Source organism: Gambusia affinis, linkage group LG17 (genome assembly GCF_019740435.1).
Source record: "Gambusia affinis linkage group LG17, SWU_Gaff_1.0, whole genome shotgun sequence".
NCBI classification, from domain to species: domain Eukaryota; kingdom Metazoa; phylum Chordata; class Actinopteri; order Cyprinodontiformes; family Poeciliidae; genus Gambusia; species Gambusia affinis.
The window spans coordinates 8,201,227-8,222,602 of record NC_057884.1 but is presented as its reverse complement, the minus strand read 5'-3'; the positions used below and the strand labels follow the sequence as shown (position 1 = coordinate 8,222,602).

The 21,376-nt window shown below is 37.3% G+C and overlaps 2 protein-coding genes across 2 annotated transcripts; one reads left to right on the top strand and one right to left on the bottom strand.

The window, feature by feature from the left end:
* Positions 1-6,955: 6,955 nt before the first annotated feature.
* LOC122819445 (girdin-like) lies at positions 6,956-8,835 on the bottom strand. The gene is made up of 2 exons (XM_044096181.1): positions 8,230-8,835; positions 6,956-7,643 (listed from the first exon to the last, which is right to left on the bottom strand). Exons 1-2 carry the CDS (start codon positions 8,769-8,771, stop codon positions 6,956-6,958), a joined length of 1,230 nt encoding a protein of 409 aa, XP_043952116.1. The 5' UTR covers positions 8,772-8,835.
* A 2,784-nt stretch (positions 8,836-11,619) lies between these two features.
* Positions 11,620-14,518, top strand: LOC122846782. The gene is made up of 4 exons (XM_044143945.1): positions 11,620-11,884; positions 11,977-13,053; positions 13,294-13,462; positions 13,599-14,518. Exons 1-4 carry the CDS (start codon positions 11,680-11,682, stop codon positions 13,726-13,728), a joined length of 1,581 nt encoding a protein of 526 aa, XP_043999880.1. The 5' UTR covers positions 11,620-11,679; the 3' UTR covers positions 13,729-14,518.
* Positions 14,519-21,376: the final 6,858 nt, after the last annotated feature.

Sequence of the window (21,376 nt, the reverse complement as noted above, 5' to 3'; positions counted from 1 at the left end):
AACAGTTTTCAGTTTAGACCCGAACCTGTTTTAACAGGAAAAGAACAAATGAGCCACAGGAGACGGTGTTGCTGTGCTGGTAGCTCTCATCCGAATGGAAGGGAGCTTCCTCGACACCGCAATGGACCTTACCAGAGGGGCCGCTTTTCATTGGCTGATGCTCATTCTACGTGGTCACGTGGGTGGCAGTCTCACAAACACGAGCTTTTCGTTAGCTAAGTACAGCATAATAGTAGTTCTGATACAACTTCTACACCTTGAAGCCTGTCTGCTACACAGTCTTACGTTAGCTAAACAGATCAATATACAATGTGTACTGTATCTGACACACACTAAAGATTTTATTTTAGCAGAAAAGGCTTTGGACTAAATTGTTACTCGTGTTAGCCACTCTAGCACAAAGTACAGCTAGTAAATCAACCATCGCTGTGTTCAGGGAAGCGCTGATTAATAATCCATAAATAAATATCAAGCCTGGAAACTTGATATCGTAACGGACTGGATGTTATGTTTTTAACGTAATCTTTGCTCGTCTTCTTGAGGCGCTGGCGGTTGATACGGTAACAAGTGTGCTTAAACTACAAAGAGAGACAGACTAAAAAGGTACGAATGGTTTTGAGTTGATCACCTGTTCGGGTTATTTTACCTTTGTTTACATTTGCTGTGGCTCATTACAGCCGCTGTAGTTTCTAAACGTTGAACTAATTACCTCGTTCGTTTGTGACTATATGTCATTCATAACAAACATCAAAAAGAACAAATAGATTTCATAAAATTTTAACAAACAAATGGCTTCTTTACCTTTACAGAGCTCTTTGGTTCCTCATATCAGTCTGTAGCTTCTCATATTGAGGTCATCAACCAAATTTCAGATCTACCATAACTGACCGACTGACACCTGCTAGCCTCAGGTTTGCAACCAGCTTGTGACTGAGAAACCAGTAACCTCCTCCCAGATGATGACATGAACTTGTTATTTCCTCTGTCCATTGTAGTAGCTGATATATTGTGAAAATCCGGTAGAAATGATGCACTAATGGAGTCATGTTTACATAGAAACAATGCGCTACGAGGCTTTGCTTGTGAGACTTGCGGTCACGTGGGTCGGTTGTGGGCGGAGCTTGGTAAGGTCCATGATGCACCGTCAGTCCCGCAAGAGCCCGCTTCTGCCATCTAGCGGCGCACCCGTGTTACTGCGTGACAATGCTCCAAAACTTCAAAATAACCAAAATCACAATTTAATCAAACAAATGTGGCCACACTTTGTAGGGGGTCACAATGTTTATTTGTTTCTAAAAAGAAATTTGAATTATCATTATAGATACAGTTTATATTGGGCTTCCTTGTGTTTTTAATTTGCATTTACCTGGTAAATGTTTGTTGAAATTTGATGTTTATAGATATTTGAAAATAGAATTGTTTCTAAAAAAGAAAAACTTTTGAAGCAAACAAACATTATTATTAAAATGTATACTGGAAATAGAAATTTATTGTATGTTATAATCTTCAAGCCCCCCCTCCAAAAAAAGGGGGTGAAAGTTGGTTCTCATACTGTTTCTGATAAAGTTAAAAAGGTTGAAGAAATTTATATCTATTCAGCAGGAGCATTTGCTTCATGTGCTTCATGATGTTCAGAAAAGACAAATGAGAACTTTATTGAAAATAAATATTTCAAAGGCATGTAAGTGTATGTTTATTTTTTTAAGATCATAGATACAATTTATATTGGGCTTCCTTGTGTTTTAAAGTTTCCTTTAAGTGGGAAATGTTTGTTGAAATTTGATGCTTATGGATATTTAAAAATATAATTATTAGCAAAAAGAAAATAAATTTAAAGCAAATTTCAGTTTTTCAGAAAGTATAAAAAAAATGTTTTAAATTGACATTTTAACAGTTTTAATCTGTTATTCAAAGGTATTTTATCAGTAGGACTAAATGAAGTTTTTTGTACAACAAACAAAAACTGGGTAAATCTTACTGGAAAAAAGTGTAAAATAACAGCATTATTATGATAATTCATCAGAAAAAGTTGGTTCAAATTACTTGATAAAACTGTTTTATTAACAAAATAACCCTGTTCAAATCACAGTTAAAATTTGTCAAAACTGTGGGACAATCTGTTTATTTCACAATTTAAAACTGTAGTAATTACTGTTTGGTCAGTAAAACAGTTTACATGTTCACTGTGTTTTCTACTGAATTATTCTGGCAACCACAGCTGCCAGTTTATTTTGTAAAAACAACAGATTTTTTTTACAGTGTAGTTGGACAAACTCAACAAATTAAATTTGTGTTGTTTTTACATGTTTGACCAAGCTTGTGACGCTATTGGTGTATTTTAGTATGCTGTACTGGTGCAGAGTGATCAAATATATCTGTAATTAATTTATGTCTGTGTTTTAAAAAAATTAAATTTAGCTCCATTTTTCTGCATGGGATCGGTATCGGCCGATCCTTGCATCCAGCAAGATACTTTTTCACCTACCTTAAGATTATTCTTTATCATAGAAGGTATCTAACCTACTCTCTGTTCCTCCATACCATCTAAGCCTGAGGCAGGAGTTGAGCTTAAGAGGCCGTCATTACATCTCTGCACTGGAAGAAACGGTTAACTCCATTAGATGGAATCCGTAGATGTCTCGGGCCAATGACCACTGCAGGGGAGACGGATGTCTGCCCCAGCGCCAGAATCTCTGTGCTCTGCTCAGCCGCAGACGAGCACTGTGGCGGATTTGTTTCATCTCGTCCCACTGGGGGAAACGGCGCAGCTGAATCACGGGGCTCATATTGACACCACCGTCGCTCGAGCCCTAAATCTCTCTTCGAGTTCAGCCGTCGTCCCGGCGAAGACCTCGCCTGTGGTCAGCGCGAGCCCTAATGTGCACTCGCCTTCAAATTTTCATAATTGTTATTTCCGAAGAGCAGAATTAGCGTGTTGTGTGTGACCTTCAGTCCAAACCCAGAAATCCATATAATAATATGAAAGTGTTAGAACTATCCATCCACCCATCCATTTTCTATACACCCTTCGTCCCTAATGGGGTCGGGAGGGTTGCTGGTGCCTATCTGCGTTCCGGGCGAGAGGCGGGGTACACCCTGGACAGGTCGCCAGTCTGTCGCAGGTGTTAGAACTAGAATGCATTAAAAAGTGGTTCTACAAAGTATTTTTCAACGGAGCCTGAATACAAATGCATACCACAATATTCAGATTTTTATTTTGTAAAGATAATTTTGAAAAACAGTTCCTTTTTTTCCCCCTTTTTGTTTCTTCAGCTAGTTTTAAATAGTTTTCACGTGTGTTTGCTTGTTCTTATTTGTTATTATTAGTTAAATATTGATTAGAATTAGTTTATTTTTTATTAGTTATTATAGTTTGTTCTTTTATACTTTGGTTAATTTTTTTATAGCTTAGGCTACATAGAATATTGTGATTGTATATTCATCCTTTGGGTAATGAATATGCAACAGAGGATACTATTTTCAAAATATTCTTCAATTATTATTGATCAACCGACTGACTCTGGTGTCTTTTTTTATGGGCTAGTGCATAATTGCCACCAGGAAAGATTTGAAGGGCTGTAATTTGCTGATAGCTCCCGGGAACTGCTTGTGAGTGTGTGTGTGTTTGGGGGTGTTGCTTGAAAGGCTAATAAAGGGATTCATAAACACGGAAGCAAAACATATTATATCTACAATTTCAGTATGTTCTAGTTAGTTTTATAAATGCACACTGTAGTTCCTGTTAGCTAAGATTCCCCCCAATTAATTACCGTTTTTATTTATTTCAGTTAACGAAAATGTTTTCCCAATTTCAGTTTTGGTTACTTCGTTACTTTTAGTTAACTATAATGACTTTGGTCCACACGGTCTCCAACAATCGGTCCAAAGTCAATATTTAGTCTTTCGGCTTGGTGTTAAAAGAAAAAGCACAATTCATATTCTTCCACCAGGGGGCGCATGTTGTAGTCCACTATTGTGTACAGATTAACTCCCCTTCATCTGTTGTTAATGTTAGATTGTCTTCGTTTTCCAATCCTGCTTTTATATGCAGTGTGTTATTCTCCCCACGAATTCATTAGTGATTGGCACAGTTTATAAATAGTTTTCTAATGTGATTTATCTTTATGTCCTGTCTTTGCAGGAACGTTATGAGCATATTGTTAGGCTTCTAATTGGACGCTCTTTAACATGTGATAAAGAATATCGTTGCCTCACAGCTTGACCTCACCCTTCTGTGAATTCCCTTCCAAATTGTTCGATTGTTTAAGAAATAAAGGACGTTTTCATGTCTCAGTAGCAGCGGTTTGTCTTTCACAACGGCCTTCAGTTGCTAAAACATTAGCGGCTTGATTTGTTGCCCCCCCGGAGCGCAGGTGACAGGAGAGGGGCAGGAATGCAGAAAGGCCATCAAACTTGAAGGTTGTAGCTGCTGACAACAGCTGGAGACGAACCCACGAATTCATTAGTGGGTTACATCCAATAAACACCAAGAAAAATGAATGGCGCTCCTGGATTGGCTGCTTAACAAAAGGTGCCAGCCAATACAATGTCAAGGAGCTTTGTGTTTCCGTTTCCCAAGATGCCTTTTCTTTCTAATATTTTAGATATGCTGTATCTGCAAATAGGCAGATTTTCTTTGAATGATTTGATAGTTATGTTGCACAAATTAAATCCGTGAATAGGTGCGGTAGCAAATAAAAATCACAGCATGTAGTGAGTGTATGTGTGGCGACCACAAAAGTGTGACATATGTGTTTATGACTTGAAATTGTTAACACAAGCTGTGTACTTTATTTTGGAGAAGAGTTTTCCTTTATTCTTTTTTATGTGCTTTGTAATATTTACTCCACGCCAGCAGGGGGCGGGTGGCGGTTTTAGTGTCCTGCTTGTATTTTCCCTCCATGCTGCATGACACTTGAACTGAACAAGCCGTTTCCTCGTTTTTCTCCTGTTCTTCAGGTGGGTAAATATGAAAATAGGTTTTTAATCCAGTAATTAGACATGTTGGAACATATTTGGAATGTTTGTGAACGTATTTGGAATAGTTATGAGCTATATTAGTTATTCAATTTTTTACTTTGTGTCGTTTTGTTTAAAGAAAGTAACTACGCACGGTGTACATGCTAACGTTAGCCATTAGCCAAGTCTGTTTAATACATGCGCTTCACCCACTTCAGTTTATGGTGGAATAACCGTTAGAAACTGAAGAACTTAATGTCTATTTTTCTGTTTTGGCTTTTGTAAGGTCCCCACCACCAGTATTAAAATAGTTCTTTTACCATTAGGATTCAGGATGATAAAAAAGTGACTTTAAAAATGATGTTTGGTTTTATTAAGGACTTTAGTTTATTGAAGGTCAAATGCAGTACTGTCTTAAGTTAAAAAGTAGCTGGTTAATGTAACCACTGTCTAATGCGTTTCATTTGAGATAAATAGCTTAGGAAGCTAATAAGAAGAATGAGTGGATATGTGTTTAGGAAAGAGATGTTTGTTTTGTCCCTAAGAGATGTTTGTTTTTGTCACTTATGGACACTGAAATGTATTAAAAAGGTTGGACTTTGAATATATAAACTATAAAGAAAGAAACTCAATACAACAAGTATGTTTGGATGTAAAACTTGAATAAATTGCTGCATGACACTTGAACTGAACAAGCCGTTTCCTCGTCTTTCTCCTGTTCTTCAGGAGTATATCTGTCAACAGCGGTGCTGTCACTACGGTACCCGTTACATATGTTCCCACGTCACGTCATTCAATCTGCACTGGACTTGCCCACAACTTGAGCAGATATAACCATAGACTAAAAACAAACAAACTACATTGCATTGTAAGTCGATCAGCATTTTTCTCCTCCTCTTTCCTTTTGAATGGACAGTTCACAAACGAGGACATTGTTTCCATTTATAGAGACAGAGGGAGAACTGCATGCCAACGAGTGGAACACTGTGGTCCAGCTGACCCAGGAATAAAATGAACATGGTCACCAAAAAGTCCACAATCGGTTTGCATGAGCCCTAAAATGACACAGTGTCACTGTCTAATCTTAACAACTACTAACTTGGAGAAATTATACTTTTAAAAATTAAATAAGTAATCAAACAGTCTATAGAAAGTTTTCAAATATTGATAGTTTAAATCAATGCAGACGTTTCCAGGATCCACTCCAAAGAAGAGATTGGTTGATTTTTTTTTTATTAATTAATTTATTTATTTTAAATAAATATTTAAATTTATTTATAAATAAATTTATTTTATTTATTTATAAATAAATACATTTATTATTTATTTATCAATTAATAAATAATAAATTACATTAATTAATTAATTTAATTAATTTATTTATGGTCGCCAAAAGGTTATTTATTTAAATAAATAAATTTATTTTATTTATGTAAAATAAGCAAATTTATTTATATAAAATAAATGTATTTATTTATTTATTTTAAATAAATAATAAAATTTATTTATAAATAAATAAAAATATTTATTTAAAATAGATACCTTCTTTATTTATTTATAAATAAAATATTTATTTATAAATATATTTATTTATAAATAAAATATTTATATATAAATATTTTATTTATAAATATATTTGGCCTGGAGAGACAGGCCAAATATGTCTCTCTAGACATATTTGTCCCACCCACCCGCAGTAAAATTGCATGTCTTTACAATTACAATATACAATCAATCATTTTAGATTCCCTTATTTTCCAACTGCTGGAGGAACACAAGGGGAAATAACCAAAATACAACCTCAAATGAGTAAGTAGACTAAAGGAACCTAAATAGAACAAAGAAACAACACCGCAGTCCTGTTGTCCTCCTGTTGTCCATTCCACTGCCACCGATAATCAAGTGTGAAGCCTGGAGCCCTTATGACACTTCTTTACTTAAAAGTAGAATATTTCAGTCCAGTATCTGAGAGTGTCAATACAGCCTCGACGAACGTTTAACATATAGGCGCCTGCTCTTGTGGCTGTTCTGAAACTGGCTGGATGTTTTCCTTGGTTTCTTCTTCTGATGTCTCCTGGTTCAGCTGTTCCATTTTTTTCCTCATACAATGGTTCAGATTTTCTAATTCAAGCTGCAGCACAGTGCGCATATGCTCCGAGGCAGCGCTTTTCTCCTCCACGGCAGCCTTTTCCTGCTCCAAGGCGTCGATTATTTTCTCCAATGCTGAGCTTTTTTGCTCCAGAGCAGCGCATTTCTGCTTCCGGGCCGCGTTTATTTGCTCCAAAAAGAGGTATTTCTCCTCAAAATAGATTTTTTCACGCTCAAAAAAGTTGCCTTCCTCTTCCAAGATGTCGTTTACCTGCTTTAAAGTAAAGATTTCCTGCTTCAGGGTAATTCTTTCCTTTTCCAAGACAGTGATTTTCTGTGCCATGTCGGTGTTTCTCTGCTCCAGGGTGGTGTTTCTCTGCCCTAGAGCAGTTTTTTCCTGCTCCAAGGAGTTGTTTTTCTGACCGTGGGCAGTGTTTTCCTGCTTCAGGGCGGTGTTTTCCTTCTCCAGGGCGGTGTTTGCTTGCTCAAGGGTGTTGCTTTTCTGTCCGAGAGCAGTTTTTTCCTGTTCAAGTTTATTGTTTTCCTGCTCCAGTGTATTTCTCTCCTTTTCTAAGGCAGTGATTTTCTGCTCCAGGGTGGTCATTTCCTTCTCCAGGGAAGTGTTTTTCAGACCCTGAAGGGCAGTGTTTTCCTGCTCCAGTTCAGTGTTTTTCTGACCCAGGGCGGCGATTTTCTGCTCCAAGGCAGTGGTAATTTGCTCCATTGTGGTGGTTTTCTGTTCCAGAGCAGTTTTTTCCTGCTCCAGAGTGGTGTTTTTGTGCCACTGTCTGGAGTTTTCCTGCTCCAGGGCTTCAATTCTTTTCTCTAAGTCACATATTTCCTGCTCCAAGGTGGCGTTGTTCTCCAACAGTGCGGTACATTCCTTCCTTGGCCATTCTCTTCTCCAAGGTCTTGTTTTCATCCATCAGGGCGTAGTTTTCCTTCTCCAGGCCGAACTTTGCTTGCTCAAGGATGATATTTTTATGTTTTATATAATTTTTTTTATGCCCCAGAGTATTGATTTCCTCTTCTAAGGAAGTGATTTTCTGCTCCAGTGTGGTGTTTTCCTGCTCCAGCGTGGTGTTTTTCTGCTCCAGGGCACTATTCTTTTGCTTTAAGGCAGTTTTTTCCTGCTCCAGTGTATTTCTCTCCTTTTCTAAGGCAGTGATTTTCTGCTCCAGGTTGGTCATTTCCTTCTCCAGGGAATCGTTTTTCAGACCCTGAAGGGCAGTGTTTTCGTGCTCCAGTTCAGTGTTTTTCTGACCCAGGGCGGCGATTTTCTGCTCCAAGGCAGTGGTAATTTGCTCCATTGTGGTGGTTTTCTGTTCCAGAGCAGTTTTTTCCTGCTCCAGAGAGGTGTTTTTGTGCCACTGTCTGGAGTTTTCCTGCTCCAGGGCTTCAATTCTTTTCTCTAAGTCACATATTTCCTGCTCCAAGGTGGCGTTGTTCTCCAACAGTTCGTTACATTCCTCCTTCCGGGTGGCCATTCTCTTCTCCAAGGTGTTGTTTTCATCCATTAGGGCGAGGTTTTCCTTCTCCAGGCCGAACTTTACTTGCTCAAGGGTGATATTTTTATGTTTTATATAATTTTTTTTATTCTCCAGAGTATGGTTTTCCATTTCTAAGGCAGTAATTTTATCCTCCAGTGTGGTGTTTTCCTCCTCCAGGGCACTATTCTTTTGCTCTAAGGCAGTTTTTTCCTGCTCCAGGGTATTTTTTTCCATTTCCAAGGCAGTGATTTTCTGCTTCAGAGCAGTTTTTTCTGTCTCCAGGGTGCTGTTTTTCTGCGTCAGGGTATTTTTTTCCTTTTCTGAGGAAGGAAAAACACCCTATTTCTCCAGGGTGGTCTTGTCCTTCTCTGGGGCAGTGTTTTCCAGAAGGGCGGTGTTTTCCTCCTTCAGCGTGGTGATTATTTGCTCCAGGGTGGTGCTTTTTTGACCCAGGGCAGTGTTTTTTCTCTCCAAGGCACTATTCTTCTGCTTCAGGGTGGCGATTTTCTGTTCCAGATTGGTCTTTTCGTTTTCCAGAGCAGCGTTTACTTGTTCAAGGGTGGTGCTTTTCTGCCCTACAGCAGTTTTTTCCTTCTCCAGGGCAGTTTTTTCAATCTCCAGGGCAGTGTTTTTCTGGCCCAAGTCGGTAGTTTTCTGCTCCAGTTTGTTGTTTTCCTCTTTTAAAATTTTGTTGAGGTCGAACACCTTTTTAAAGTCCTCCTCTTTCTCGCTAAGCAGCATGTCTTTCTCAACCGTGGCTTTTTGTATGTTTGTAAGTTGGATCCTCAACTCCTCATTTGATTTTATTAGAGTCTGTCTCTCTATTGACATCCTATTGACTTCTTTCAGGATCCGTTGGAGCTTTAGGGTCTCTCTTTCTAAGGCTTGTTGTTCACAAGCAGAAGTCGACGGCATACCGCTTTCACTCATTGTTTGTTGTTTTTTTTCTTGACAATTCCAAAAACTTCTAAATGTTTTTCTTTATTGGTTTGTTAAGAGTTGACTTGAAAAGCTTTCCGTTTCAATCTTTAGTTCGAGACAATCCTTCTATTTCCTCTCGCTCTCGTCTGAAATGGTTATGACGGTAGATTTCAAGAGTGCAGCTTTTTGATGCACTCCAGTGCATCACTCTTTGTGACATCATTTCGTGTGATGTCACAAATTGATGTCACCACCTCAGCAGAACAACTAGAAAACTGCTGAAGTTTGAATCAAAACAAACTTTATGGCTGAATGCAGCGCGGCTTATCTGATGGCTATTGGAGACAGTTGAGCTGGTAACATATCTCCAAGGCTAAAATACGCACTTGAGAGACAGCGACTCTTGAGGACAATGGACTGGCACAGCAGGGTACCAACGGTGAAAAGGAAACATTGCGCCCGAAAACAGAAAAAGGGGAAAGCAGGCGGGCCTGTTGACCCAGATGATGCCAAGGAAGCCGCTAATTCGACTCCCTTTCTGGCCAATGGTAATTACTGAAATTCGTGGTTTGGGTAATGTTATCATTTACCAAAACTATATGAGTTACAACAACATTTAATTTCCCTTTGGGATCAGTAAAGTTGAATTTTTAAGGCAAAATTTTAGCAATTTTTTTTCCTCTTTTTGTACAGTTTCTAGTGAAAATAACTTAATAAGAAGACAAAAACTGACCAATAAGCAACTTTTAAGCAAGATATAGAAGCTTGTTTAAGTAAATAATTCCTTAAAATTGCTGAAGAATTATTAGTTCGATTGACAGAATATGATACTTAAAACAAAACATTTTTTCCCCAGTTATAAGTGAAATAATCTGCCAATGGAACTAGTATTTTTTCATCAATATTAAGGAATCACTGACTTAAAACAAGCTCCTATATCCTCCTGAAAAGTTACTCATGAGTTAGTTGTGGCTTATCTTAAGTGTACTAAGATGTTTGCACAATAAACTAGACTAAAACTACTTGGTAAGATTTAGTGTTTTTGCAGCGAGGGAGCTGAAAACAATCGGAAATCATTTTTATTTCCAAAAGATGTGAAAAATTATGCTAAGTTATGCACTAAAATAGGGCATACTGAAGTTCATAGTTATAATGTGGCAGGGTGCTCCATTGTGGTGCTCTTCTCTGGGCCTTTTCCCTTCATAAAGAAACTTTCCAAAGACATCTGATCTGTTTCTTACTCATTTTGCTGCTTATGGCTCCACATTTGTGCGCAAGACGTAACCGAGAGAATCCGGTTGCTCATTTAAAGGAGCATATAATGGAGTGGTGGCCTGTAGCATGTCCAGTGAAAGCCTGCAAAAAAGTTTTCAGCGTCAAATCATCATTCACAGTTCACATGTCCCGTAACAGAGATTTGTCTGTGGATAACATTGATGTTTTGTACAAGGAAACTACAAGTAATATCGTTAGTCTGTCAGAAAACGATGGGCCTTCTGAGAGCTTTAATGATGCTCTGACTAATGAAAGTCACGAATTATCTCCAAATTTCAACAAGGATTATCTCAGAAACTTGTGTCTTTTCTACTTGAAACTTCAAGGATGGCTGCTTCTTCCAGCTTCCACAATACAGAACATCGTTGAAGAGATGCAAAATGTGCATGAGCTGGGAATGGATAACACTTTGACTAAACTAAAGTCGCTTTTAAAAGATGACATGTGTCTTGCAGATGATGCTGTTGCTAAAATCTGTGATTGTGTAAGAGATTCAGATTTATTTTCTGTTTGTCATCATGGGCCACTGAGAGCTGTACAAACAGCTGTCTATCATCCTGATTACCATCTGCATTCACTGACAAAACAGACTTCAAGCACTTTGTGTATTAACATAAATGACTTGGTTGACTTTTACCCTTTGACCTCTAAATGGACAACAAGTTGTTCCTCTGAAACACAGTGTGTTTTCAAAATAAAAATGTCTTTATATACCATGATGGAAAGTCCACTTAAAACAGATATGTTGATGTGAACAAAAATAATAAAGAAAAAACAGGGAGAAGTTTGACTAAAAATTTAAGGATGTACATGACTAAAAAGTGTGAATCGGGCACAATATTTTGTTTGACACCAAGTGAGTCTCTTTAATTTGTACATAGTTGAATACGTTATATTACGATGATCTTGTTTTTTTACCATTATTTTGTCTGATTTTATTCCAGAAATGGCTGAGCAAACATTTTTACGCAGCGCTATCAGTGAAGTGTTGCCCGATCTTGCAGAGGCTTCAAAAGACATTCTCGAAGAGACTTTACAGTCAATTGGAGTAGAAACGTATGATGACTTCCAGTTCATTGTTGAGGAAGACTTGCTGTCAGCATTAAGACCAATTCAAGCCAGAAAGGCACTTGCTGCTTGGAAATTCAGAAGTAAGTAAAATTCTAGAAAAGCAAAAATCAATCATTAAACACTGATATTCATATTCTGTTCTGATAACTTTTTTGTTTTTTTGTTTTTGAAGGCCAGACCCCTGAAACCAGCAGGTCCTCAAGTAATGCATCACCAGATACTCCTCCATCACAGCCGTCTTTGTCCCCGCTAAGTGTGTCATCAAACTCCTCCAGCAGCAACCAGACATCTGCAGCAGACTGGATGGACACCTTTGAGATACCATGGGAAAAGTTCTCAGAAGAACTGATGCAGGCATTAGAGAGAGGTAAACGGCCAAGTCCAAAAATGAGGAAGGAGATGGTCAGGATTGTGGTGTCTGAAATGATGCGAAAAAGTTCTTACTTGGGTAAAAGGAGTTCTACAGAGGTTGCAAAGAAGATGGTGGCAAAATATCCAAAATCTCTACAAGATGTTATCGATGGAGATGTCATTGGCCCTGGCTATCATTCACTCGTCAAACAACTTCAATATCGAATTGAGAACGTGAAGCGATCTACAATGCCTAAAATAAGAAAGCGAAAGCGCTGCTCTGAAAACTCTGACACAAATGAAATTCCTCAGGAACAGAGAGCTGCAATTCAGGACACCTATGGGTGTATCAACTGGAATGTAAAATTCCTTCCTCTTGGAGAAACTGCTGAAAGTCAGCAACAGAAGAAGGACAAGCTCAAGATGATGTCTCTGCAGAAGGAGGCCAATCCTGAGGAGATGAAACAATTACTGAGGACAACTTTCTACTCACAGCGCAAAGATATTAACCAGGGGAAAAGCATTCAAGATGTCTTGGAAGCCTGGCCTGTTTTATTTCATGACATTGGGATGGCTGTACACTACAAGGGACTTACTGGACTTGGATTGAAGGAAACCTTCATGAAGAACATGGATATGAAGGGGAAAAGACTGCTGAGCTACATGAACACTGTTTGTGTGAACAAAAACAAAAGGTTTTTCCAGGCTCAGACAAAGTTGAAGATGTTAAAGGGAGAACTGGACGGTTACTCTGAAGATGTTAAAGAGCTGATGCTCCTACTTCTCTGCTACTTCAATGAAAATGAAGAAGCAATGTTCTTCTGTGTGGAGGACACATGCCTAGCTGAAGAAGTACAGATGGAGAATGTCTCCTTGACTCCCACTATCATTGTGTGTGGTGAGTTCATTTTTGTTTTTCCAGTTTCTTTGACCTGTTGTCTTTTTTGTTGTCTTGTCCCCTTTCTTTGCCCTTTTGTCCATCTGGCATATTGTTTAATATTGTTTGTTTTTTCAATTCTTTTCTTATCCTTCTACTATACTAATATTTTTTTCGTACTTTTCACTTAATTAGTTATTTTTTATATAAATGTCATTTTGTTGTATCAGGAGTCTAAATTTATTTGTTCTTTCTCCTTAGGTCAATCCTGCTTCCATGCTAAACGATTCATGCTGAGTGTGGATCAACAGATTGGAAACAACAACATCTCCTGTTTTATTTCTGCCCTCTGCATGATGTTTGGGAGCTATTATTGTTTTAACATACATTATCCATCGGGGCTGGCGTCTACACTGGAGTTTCTGCAGAGGTATGAGTTTTTTTTTTTTTTTTTAAATTGGAGGGAGTTAAATTTGACTTGACCACTTTTATATCTTGAATAAAATGTTTATTTCTGTGTGAGGCACATTTTGATGTAATTTTCTGTTTGTCCTCTTTATTTTAAGGTGTTTCTTCTCAATCAACCCAGACAAGGGCAGTAAGGTGGAAGAAACCCGTAAACCCAGACTGCATGTGAACCCCCGTGTACTCACCTTGATCCAGGAACTTTCGGATTATGAGTGGCGTGATGTTTGAGAAAGGACTAAAGTCAGTGAGTTATCAAGACAGTGTTTAATCTTAACAGAGCTGAATAGATTTGTAAATGTATGTTGCATCTCACACCGTGTCTGCTGAAGTTAAAAAAGTTGAAAAGATATATTTAAATTTGTTCAGTGGCTGAATTTTGCACCATGTCAGAAAGGACAAATGATAATTTCATTGAAAATATGTTTTCAATTAAAATGTTGTTGCAGGTCTCGGGTGGAGGGACAGGCAAACAGATGCAAATAACCTGTTTTAACAGGAAAAGAACAAATGAGCCACAGGAGACGGTGTTGCTGTGCTGGTAGCTCTCATCCGAATTTAATCCAGATTATAACAAAATTGTGACTATACATTCACACTTCCACTAGTTCCTCTATAACACAACACCAGCTTATTACTATATCAGGAATTGTAAATAAATGCACATTACAGACGGCTATATAAAACATACGCATTCTTCGCGTACCATCTGAAGAAATACTCCGAGCAGCTAACCGAGAGCTTATTAGCAAACCGCATAATGACGACATAAAATAACACAAACCAAATACACAGGGGACCAACGTCACGACACTTAGTGGAACGACTATGTCTATTACATAACAGTTTTCAGTTTAGACCCGAACCTGTTTTAACAGGAAAAGAACAAATGAGCCACAGGAGACGGTGTTGCTGTGCTGGTAGCTCTCATCCGAATGGAAGGGAGCTTCCTCGACACCGCAATGGACCTTACCAGAGGGGCCGCTTTTCATTGGCTGATGCTCATTCTACGTGGTCACGTGGGTGGCAGTCTCACAAACACGAGCTTTTCGTTAGCTAAGTACAGCATAATAGTAGTTCTGATACAACTTCTACACCTTGAAGCCTGTCTGCTACACAGTCTTACGTTAGCTAAACAGATCAATATACAATGTGTACTGTATCTGACACACACTAAAGATTTTATTTTAGCAGAAAAGGCTTTGGACTAAATTGTTACTCGTGTTAGCCACTCTAGCACAAAGTACAGCTGGTCAATCAACCATCGCTGTGTTCAGGGAAGCGCTGATTAATAATCCATAAATAAATATCAAGCCTGGAAACTTGATATCGTAACGGACTGGATGTTATGTTTTTAACGTAATCTTTGCTCGTCTTGCGGGGCGCTGGCGGTTGATACGGTAACAAGTGTGCTTAAACTACAAAGAGAGACAGACTAAAAAGGTACGAATGGTTTTGAGTTGATCACCTGTTCGGGTTATTTTACCTTTGTTTACATTTGCTGTGGCTCATTACAGCCGCTGTAGTTTCTAAACGTTGAACTAATTACCTCGTTCGTTTGTGACTATATGTCATTCATAACAAACATCAAAAAGAACAAATAGATTTCATAAAATTTTAACAAACAAATGGCTTCTTTACCTTTACAGAGCTCTTTGGTTCCTCATATCAGTCTGTAGCTTCTCATATTGAGGTCATCAACCAAATTTCAGATCTACCATAACTGACCGACTGACACCTGCTAGCCTCAGGTTTGCAACCAGCTTGTGACTGAGAAACCAGTAACCTCCTCCCAGATGATGACATGAACTTGTTATTTCCTCTGTCCATTGTAGTAGCTGATATATTGTGAAAATCCGGTAGAAATGATGCACTAATGGAGTCATGTTTACATAGAAACAATGCGCTACGAGGCTTTGCTTGTGAGACTTGCGGTCACGTGGGTCGGTTGTGGGCGGAGCTTGGTAAGGTCCATGATGCACCGTCAGTCCCGCAAGAGCCCGCTTCTGCCATCTAGCGGCGCACCCGTGTTACTGCGTGACAATGCTCCAAAACTTCAAAATAACCAAAATCACAATTTAATCAAACAAATGTGGCCACACTTTGTGGGGGTCACAATGTTTATTTGTTTCTAAAAAGAAATTTGAATTATCATTATAGATACAGTTTATATTGGGCTTCCTTGTGTTTTTAATTTGCATTTACCTGGTAAATGTTTGTTGAAATTTGATGTTTATAGATATTTGAAAATAGAATTGTTTCTAAAAAAGAAAAACTTTTGAAGCAAACAAACATTATTATTAAAATGTATACTGGAAATAGAAATTTATTGTATGTTATAATCTTCAAGCCCCCCCTCCAAAAAAAGGGGGTGAAAGTTGGTTCTCATACTGTTTCTGATAAAGTTAAAAAGGTTGAAGAAATTTATATCTATTCAGCAGGAGCATTTGCTTCATGTGCTTCATGATGTTCAGAAAAGACAAATGAGAACTTTATTGAAAATAAATATTTCAAAGGCATGTAAGTGTATGTTTATTTTTTTAAGATCATAGATACAATTTATATTGGGCTTCCTTGTGTTTTAAAGTTTCCTTTAAGTGGGAAATGTTTGTTGAAATTTGATGCTTATGGATATTTAAAAATATAATTATTAGCAAAAAGAAAATAAATTTAAAGCAAATTTCAGTTTTTCAGAAAGTAATAAAAAAATGTTTTAAATTGACATTTTAACAGTTTTAATCTGTTATTCAAAGGTATTTTATCAGTAGGACTAAATGAAGTTTTTTGTACAACAAACAAAAACTGGGTAAATCTTACTGGAAAAAAGTGTAAAATAACAGCATTATTATGATAATTCATCAGAAAAAGTTGGTTCAAATTACTTGATAAAACTGTTTTATTAACAAAATAACCCTGTTCAAATCACAGTTAAAATTTGTCAAAACTGTGGGACAATCTGTTTATTTCACAATTTAAAACTGTAGTAATTACTGTTTGGTCAGTAAAACAGTTTACATGTTCACTGTGTTTTCTACTGAATTATTCTGGCAACCACAGCTGCCAGTTTATTTTGTAAAAACAACAGATTTTTTTTACAGTGTAGTTGGACAAACTCAACAAATTAAATTTGTGTTGTTTTTACATGTTTGACCAAGCTTGTGACGCTATTGGTGTATTTTAGTATGCTGTACTGGTGCAGAGTGATCAAATATATCTGTAATTAATTTATGTCTGTGTTTTAAAAAAATTAAATTTAGCTCCATTTTTCTGCATGGGATCGGTATCGGCCGATGGTACACCTCAGATATCGGTATCGGAAGTGAAAAAAAAGTGGATCCTTGCATCCAGCAAGATACTTTTTCACCTACCTTAAGATTATTCTTTATCATAGAAGGTATCTAACCTACTCTCTGTTCCTCCATACCATCTAAGCCTGAGGCAGGAGTTGAGCTTAAGAGGCCGTCATTACATCTCTGCACTGGAAGAAACGGTTAACTCCATTAGATGGAATCCGTAGATGTCTCGGGCCAATGACCACTGCAGGGGAGACGGATGTCTGCCCCAGCGCCGTAAATCTCTGTGCTCTGCTCAGCCGCAGACGAGCACTGTGGCGAGGATTTGTTTCATCTCGTCCCACTGGGGGAAACGGCGCAGCTGAATCACGGGGCTCATATTGACACCACCGTCGCTCGAGCCCTAAATCTCTCTTCGAGTTCAGCCGTCGTCCCGGCGAAGACCTCGCCTGTGGTCAGCGCGAGCCCTAATGCGCACTCGCATTCAAATTTTCATAATTGTTATTTCCGAAGAGCAGAATTAGCGTGTTGTGTGTGACCTTCAGTCCAAACCCAGAAATCCATATAATAATATGAAAGTGTTAGAACTATCCATCCACCCATCCATTTTCTATACACCCTTCGTCCCTAATGGGGTCGGGAGGGTTGCTGGTGCCTATCTGCGTTCCGGGCGAGAGGCGGGGTACACCCTGGACAGGTCGCCAGTCTGTCGCAGGTGTTAGAACTAGAATGCATTAAAAAGTGGTTCTACAAAGTATTTTTCAACGGAGCCTGAATACAAATGCATACCACAATATTCAGATTTTTATTTTGTAAAGATAATTTTGAAAAACAGTTCCTTTTTTCCCCCCTTTTTGTTTCTTCAGCTAGTTTTAAATAGTTTTCACGTGTGTTTGCTTGTTCTTATTTGTTATTATTAGTTAAATATTGATTAGAATTAGTTTATTTTTTATTAGTTATTATAGTTTGTTCTTTTATACTTTGGTTAATTTTTTTATAGCTTAGGCTACATAGAATATTGTGATTGTATATTCATCCTTTGGGTAATGAATATGCAACAGAGGATACTATTTTCAAAATATTCTTCAATTATTATTGATCAACCGACTGACTCTGGTGTCTTTTTATATGGGCTAGCGCATAATTGCCACCAGGAAAGATTTGAAGGGCTGTAATTTGCTGATAGCTCCCGGGAACTGCTTGTGAGTGTGTGTGTGTTTGGGGGTGTTGCTTGAAAGGCTAATAAAGGGATTCATAAACACGGAAGCAAAACATATTATATCTACAATTTCAGTATGTTCTAGTTAGTTTTATAAATGCACACTGTAGTTCCTGTTAGCTAAGATTCCCCCCAATTAATTACCGTTTTTATTTATTTCAGTTAACAAAAATGTTTTCCCAATTTCAGTTTTGGTTACTTCGTTACTTTTAGTTAATTATAATGACTTTGGTCCACACGGTCTCCAACAGTCGGTCCAAAGTCAATATTTAGTCTTTCGGCTTGGTGTTCAAAAAAAAAGCACAATTCATATTCTTCCACCAGGGGGCGCATGTTGTAGTCCACTATTGTGTACAGATTAACTCCCCTTCATCTGTTGTTAATGTTAGATTGTCTTCGTTTTCCAATCCTGCTTTTATATGCAGTGTGTTATTCTCCCCACGAATTCATTAGTGATTGGTACAGTTTATAAATAGTTTTCTAATGTGATTTATCCTTATGTCCTGTCTTTGCAGGAACGTTATGAGCATATTGTTAAGCTTCTAATTGGACGCTCTTTAACATGTGATAAAGAATATCGTTGCCTCACAGCTTGACCTCACCCTTCTGTGAATTCCCTTCCAAATTGTTCGATTGTTTAAGAAATAAAGGACGTTTTCATGTCTCAGTAGCAGCGGTTTGTCTTTCACAACGGACTTCAGTTGCTAAAACATTAGCGGCTTGATTTGTTGCCCCCCCGGAGCGCAGGTGACAGGAGAGGGGCAGGAATGCAGAAAGGCCATCAAACTTGAAGGTTGTAGCTGCTGACAACAGCTGGAGACGAACCCACGAATTCATTAGTGGGTTACATCCAATAAACACCAAGAAAAATGAATGGCGCTCCTGGATTGGCTGCTTAACAAAAGGTGCCAGCCAATACAATGTCAAGGAGCTTTGTGTTTCCGTTTCCCAAGATGCCTTTTCTTTCTAATATTTTAGATATGCTGTATCTGCAAATAGGCAGATTTTCTTTGAATGATTTGATAGTTATGTTGCACAAATTAAATCCGTGAATAGGTGCGGTAGCAAATAAAAATCACAGCATGTAGTGAGTGTATGTGTGGCGACCACAAAAGTGTGACATATGTGTTTATGACTTGAAATTGTTAACACAAGCTGTGTACTTTATTTTGGAGAAGAGTTTTCCTTTATTCTTTTTTATGTGCTTTGTAATATTTACTCCACGCCAGCAGGGGGCGGGTGGCGGTTTTAGTGTCCTGCTTGTATTTTCCCTCCATGCTGCATGACACTTGAACTGAACAAGCCGTTTCCTCGTTTTTCTCCTGTTCTTCAGGTGGGTAAATATGAAAATAGGTTTTTAATCCAGTAATTAGACATGTTGGAACATATTTGGAATGTTTATGAACGTATTTGGAATAGTTATGAGCTATATTAGTTATTCAATTTTTGACTTTGTGTCGTTTTGTTTGAAGAAAGTAACTACGCACGGTGTACATGCTAACGTTAGCCATTAGCCAAGTCTGTTTAATACATGCGCCTCACCCACTTCAGTTTATGCTGGAATAACCGTTAGAAACCGAAGAACTCGATGTCTATTTTTCTGTTTTGGCTTTTGTAAGGTCCCCACCACCAGTATTAAAATAGTTCTTTTACCATTAGGATTCAGGATGATAAAAAAATGACTTTAAAAATGATGTTTTGTTTTATTAAGGACTTTAGTTTATTGAAGGTCAAATGCAGTACTGTCTTAAGTTAAAAAGTAGCTGGTTAATGTGACCACTGTCTAATGCATTTCATTTTAGATAAATAGCTTAGAAAGCTAATAAGAAGAATGAGTGGATATATGTTTAGGAAAGAGATGTTTGTTTTGTCGCTAAGAGATGTTTGTTTTTGTCACTTATGGACACTGAAATGTATTAAAAAGGTTGGACTTTGAATATATAAACTATAAAGAAAGAAACTCAATACAACAAGTATGTTTGGATGTAAAACTTGAATAAATTGCTGCATGACACTTGAACTGAACAAGCCGTTTCCTCGTCTTTCTCCTGTTCTTCAGGAGTATATCTGTCAACAGCGGTGCTGTCACTACGGTACCCGTTACATATGTTCCCACGTCACGTCATTCAATCTGCACTGGACTTGCCCACAACTTGAGCAGATATAACCATAGACTAAAAACAAACAAACTACATTGCATTGTAAGTCGATCAGCATTTTTCTCCTCCTCTTTCCTTTTGAATGGACAGTTCACAAACGAGGACATTGTTTCCATTTATAGAGACAGAGGGAGAACTGCATGCCAACGAGTGGAACACTGTGGTCCAGCTGACCCAGGAATAAAATGAACATGGTCACCAAAAAGTCCACAATCGGTTTGCATGAGCCCTAAAATGACACAGTGTCACTGTCTAATCTTAACAACTACTAACTTGGAGAAATTATACTTTTAAAAATTAAATAAGTAATCAAACAGTCTATAGAAAGTTTTCAAATATTGATAGTTTAAATCAATGCAGACGTTTCCAGGATCCACTCCAAAGAAGAGATTGGTTGATTTTTTTTTTATTAATTAATTTATTTATTTTAAATAAATATTTAAATTTATTTATAAATAAATGTATTTTATTTATTATAAATAAATACATTTATTATTTATCAATAAATAAATAATAAATTACATTAATTAATTAATTTAATTAATTTATTTATGGTCGCCAAAAGGTTATTTATTTAAATAAATAAATTTATTTTATTTATGTAAAATAAGCAAATTTATTTATATAAAATAAATGTATTTATTTATTTATTTTAAATAAATAATAAAATTTATTTATAAATAAATAAAAATATTTATTTAAAATAGATACCTTCTTTATTTATTTATAAATAAAATATTTATTTATAAATATATTTATTTATAAATAAAATATTTATATATAAATATTTTATTTATAAATATATTTGGCCTGGAGAGACAGGCCAAATATGTCTCTCTAGACATATTTGGCCCACCCACCCGCAGTAAAATTGCATGTCTTTACAATTACAATATACAATCAATCATTTTAGATTCCCTTATTTTCCAACTGCTGGAGGAACACAAGGGGAAATAACCAAAATACAACCTCAAATGAGTAAGTAGACTAAAGGAACCTAAATAGAACAAAGAAAAATAACTAGAAACAAGAAATAAACATAATTAGAATCACTAATGAAGAACAGATGTGGAAAACAAGGCAGAATTAAATGGAAACAACTAAGGATCACCAAAAGAATCTGAGGAGGACAGTGGCGGAACAGCAGCCTTGGAGGACGATGGCGGCGGAGCGGAAACCTAGGAGGATGCCGGCGACATAGTAGAAAC

Bases quoted from the DNA above. Each gene is read 5' to 3' on its own strand.
- LOC122819445 (XM_044096181.1), bottom strand. From the start codon at position 8,771: ATGGAAAAAAATACCCTGGAGCAGGAAAAAACTGCCTTAGAGCAAAAG. The intron at 7,644-8,229 runs CCTGGAGCAGAA...GGAAATGACCAC, and splicing joins CTGGAGAAGGAAATGACCAA to CCTGGAGCAGAAAATCACTG.
- LOC122846782 (XM_044143945.1), top strand. From the start codon at position 11,680: ATGGCTGAGCAAACATTTTTACGCAGCGCTATCAGTGAAGTGTTGCCC. The intron at 13,054-13,293 runs GTGAGTTCATTT...CTTTCTCCTTAG, and splicing joins TCCCACTATCATTGTGTGTG to GTCAATCCTGCTTCCATGCT. The intron at 13,463-13,598 runs GTATGAGTTTTT...CTTTATTTTAAG, and splicing joins ACACTGGAGTTTCTGCAGAG to GTGTTTCTTCTCAATCAACC.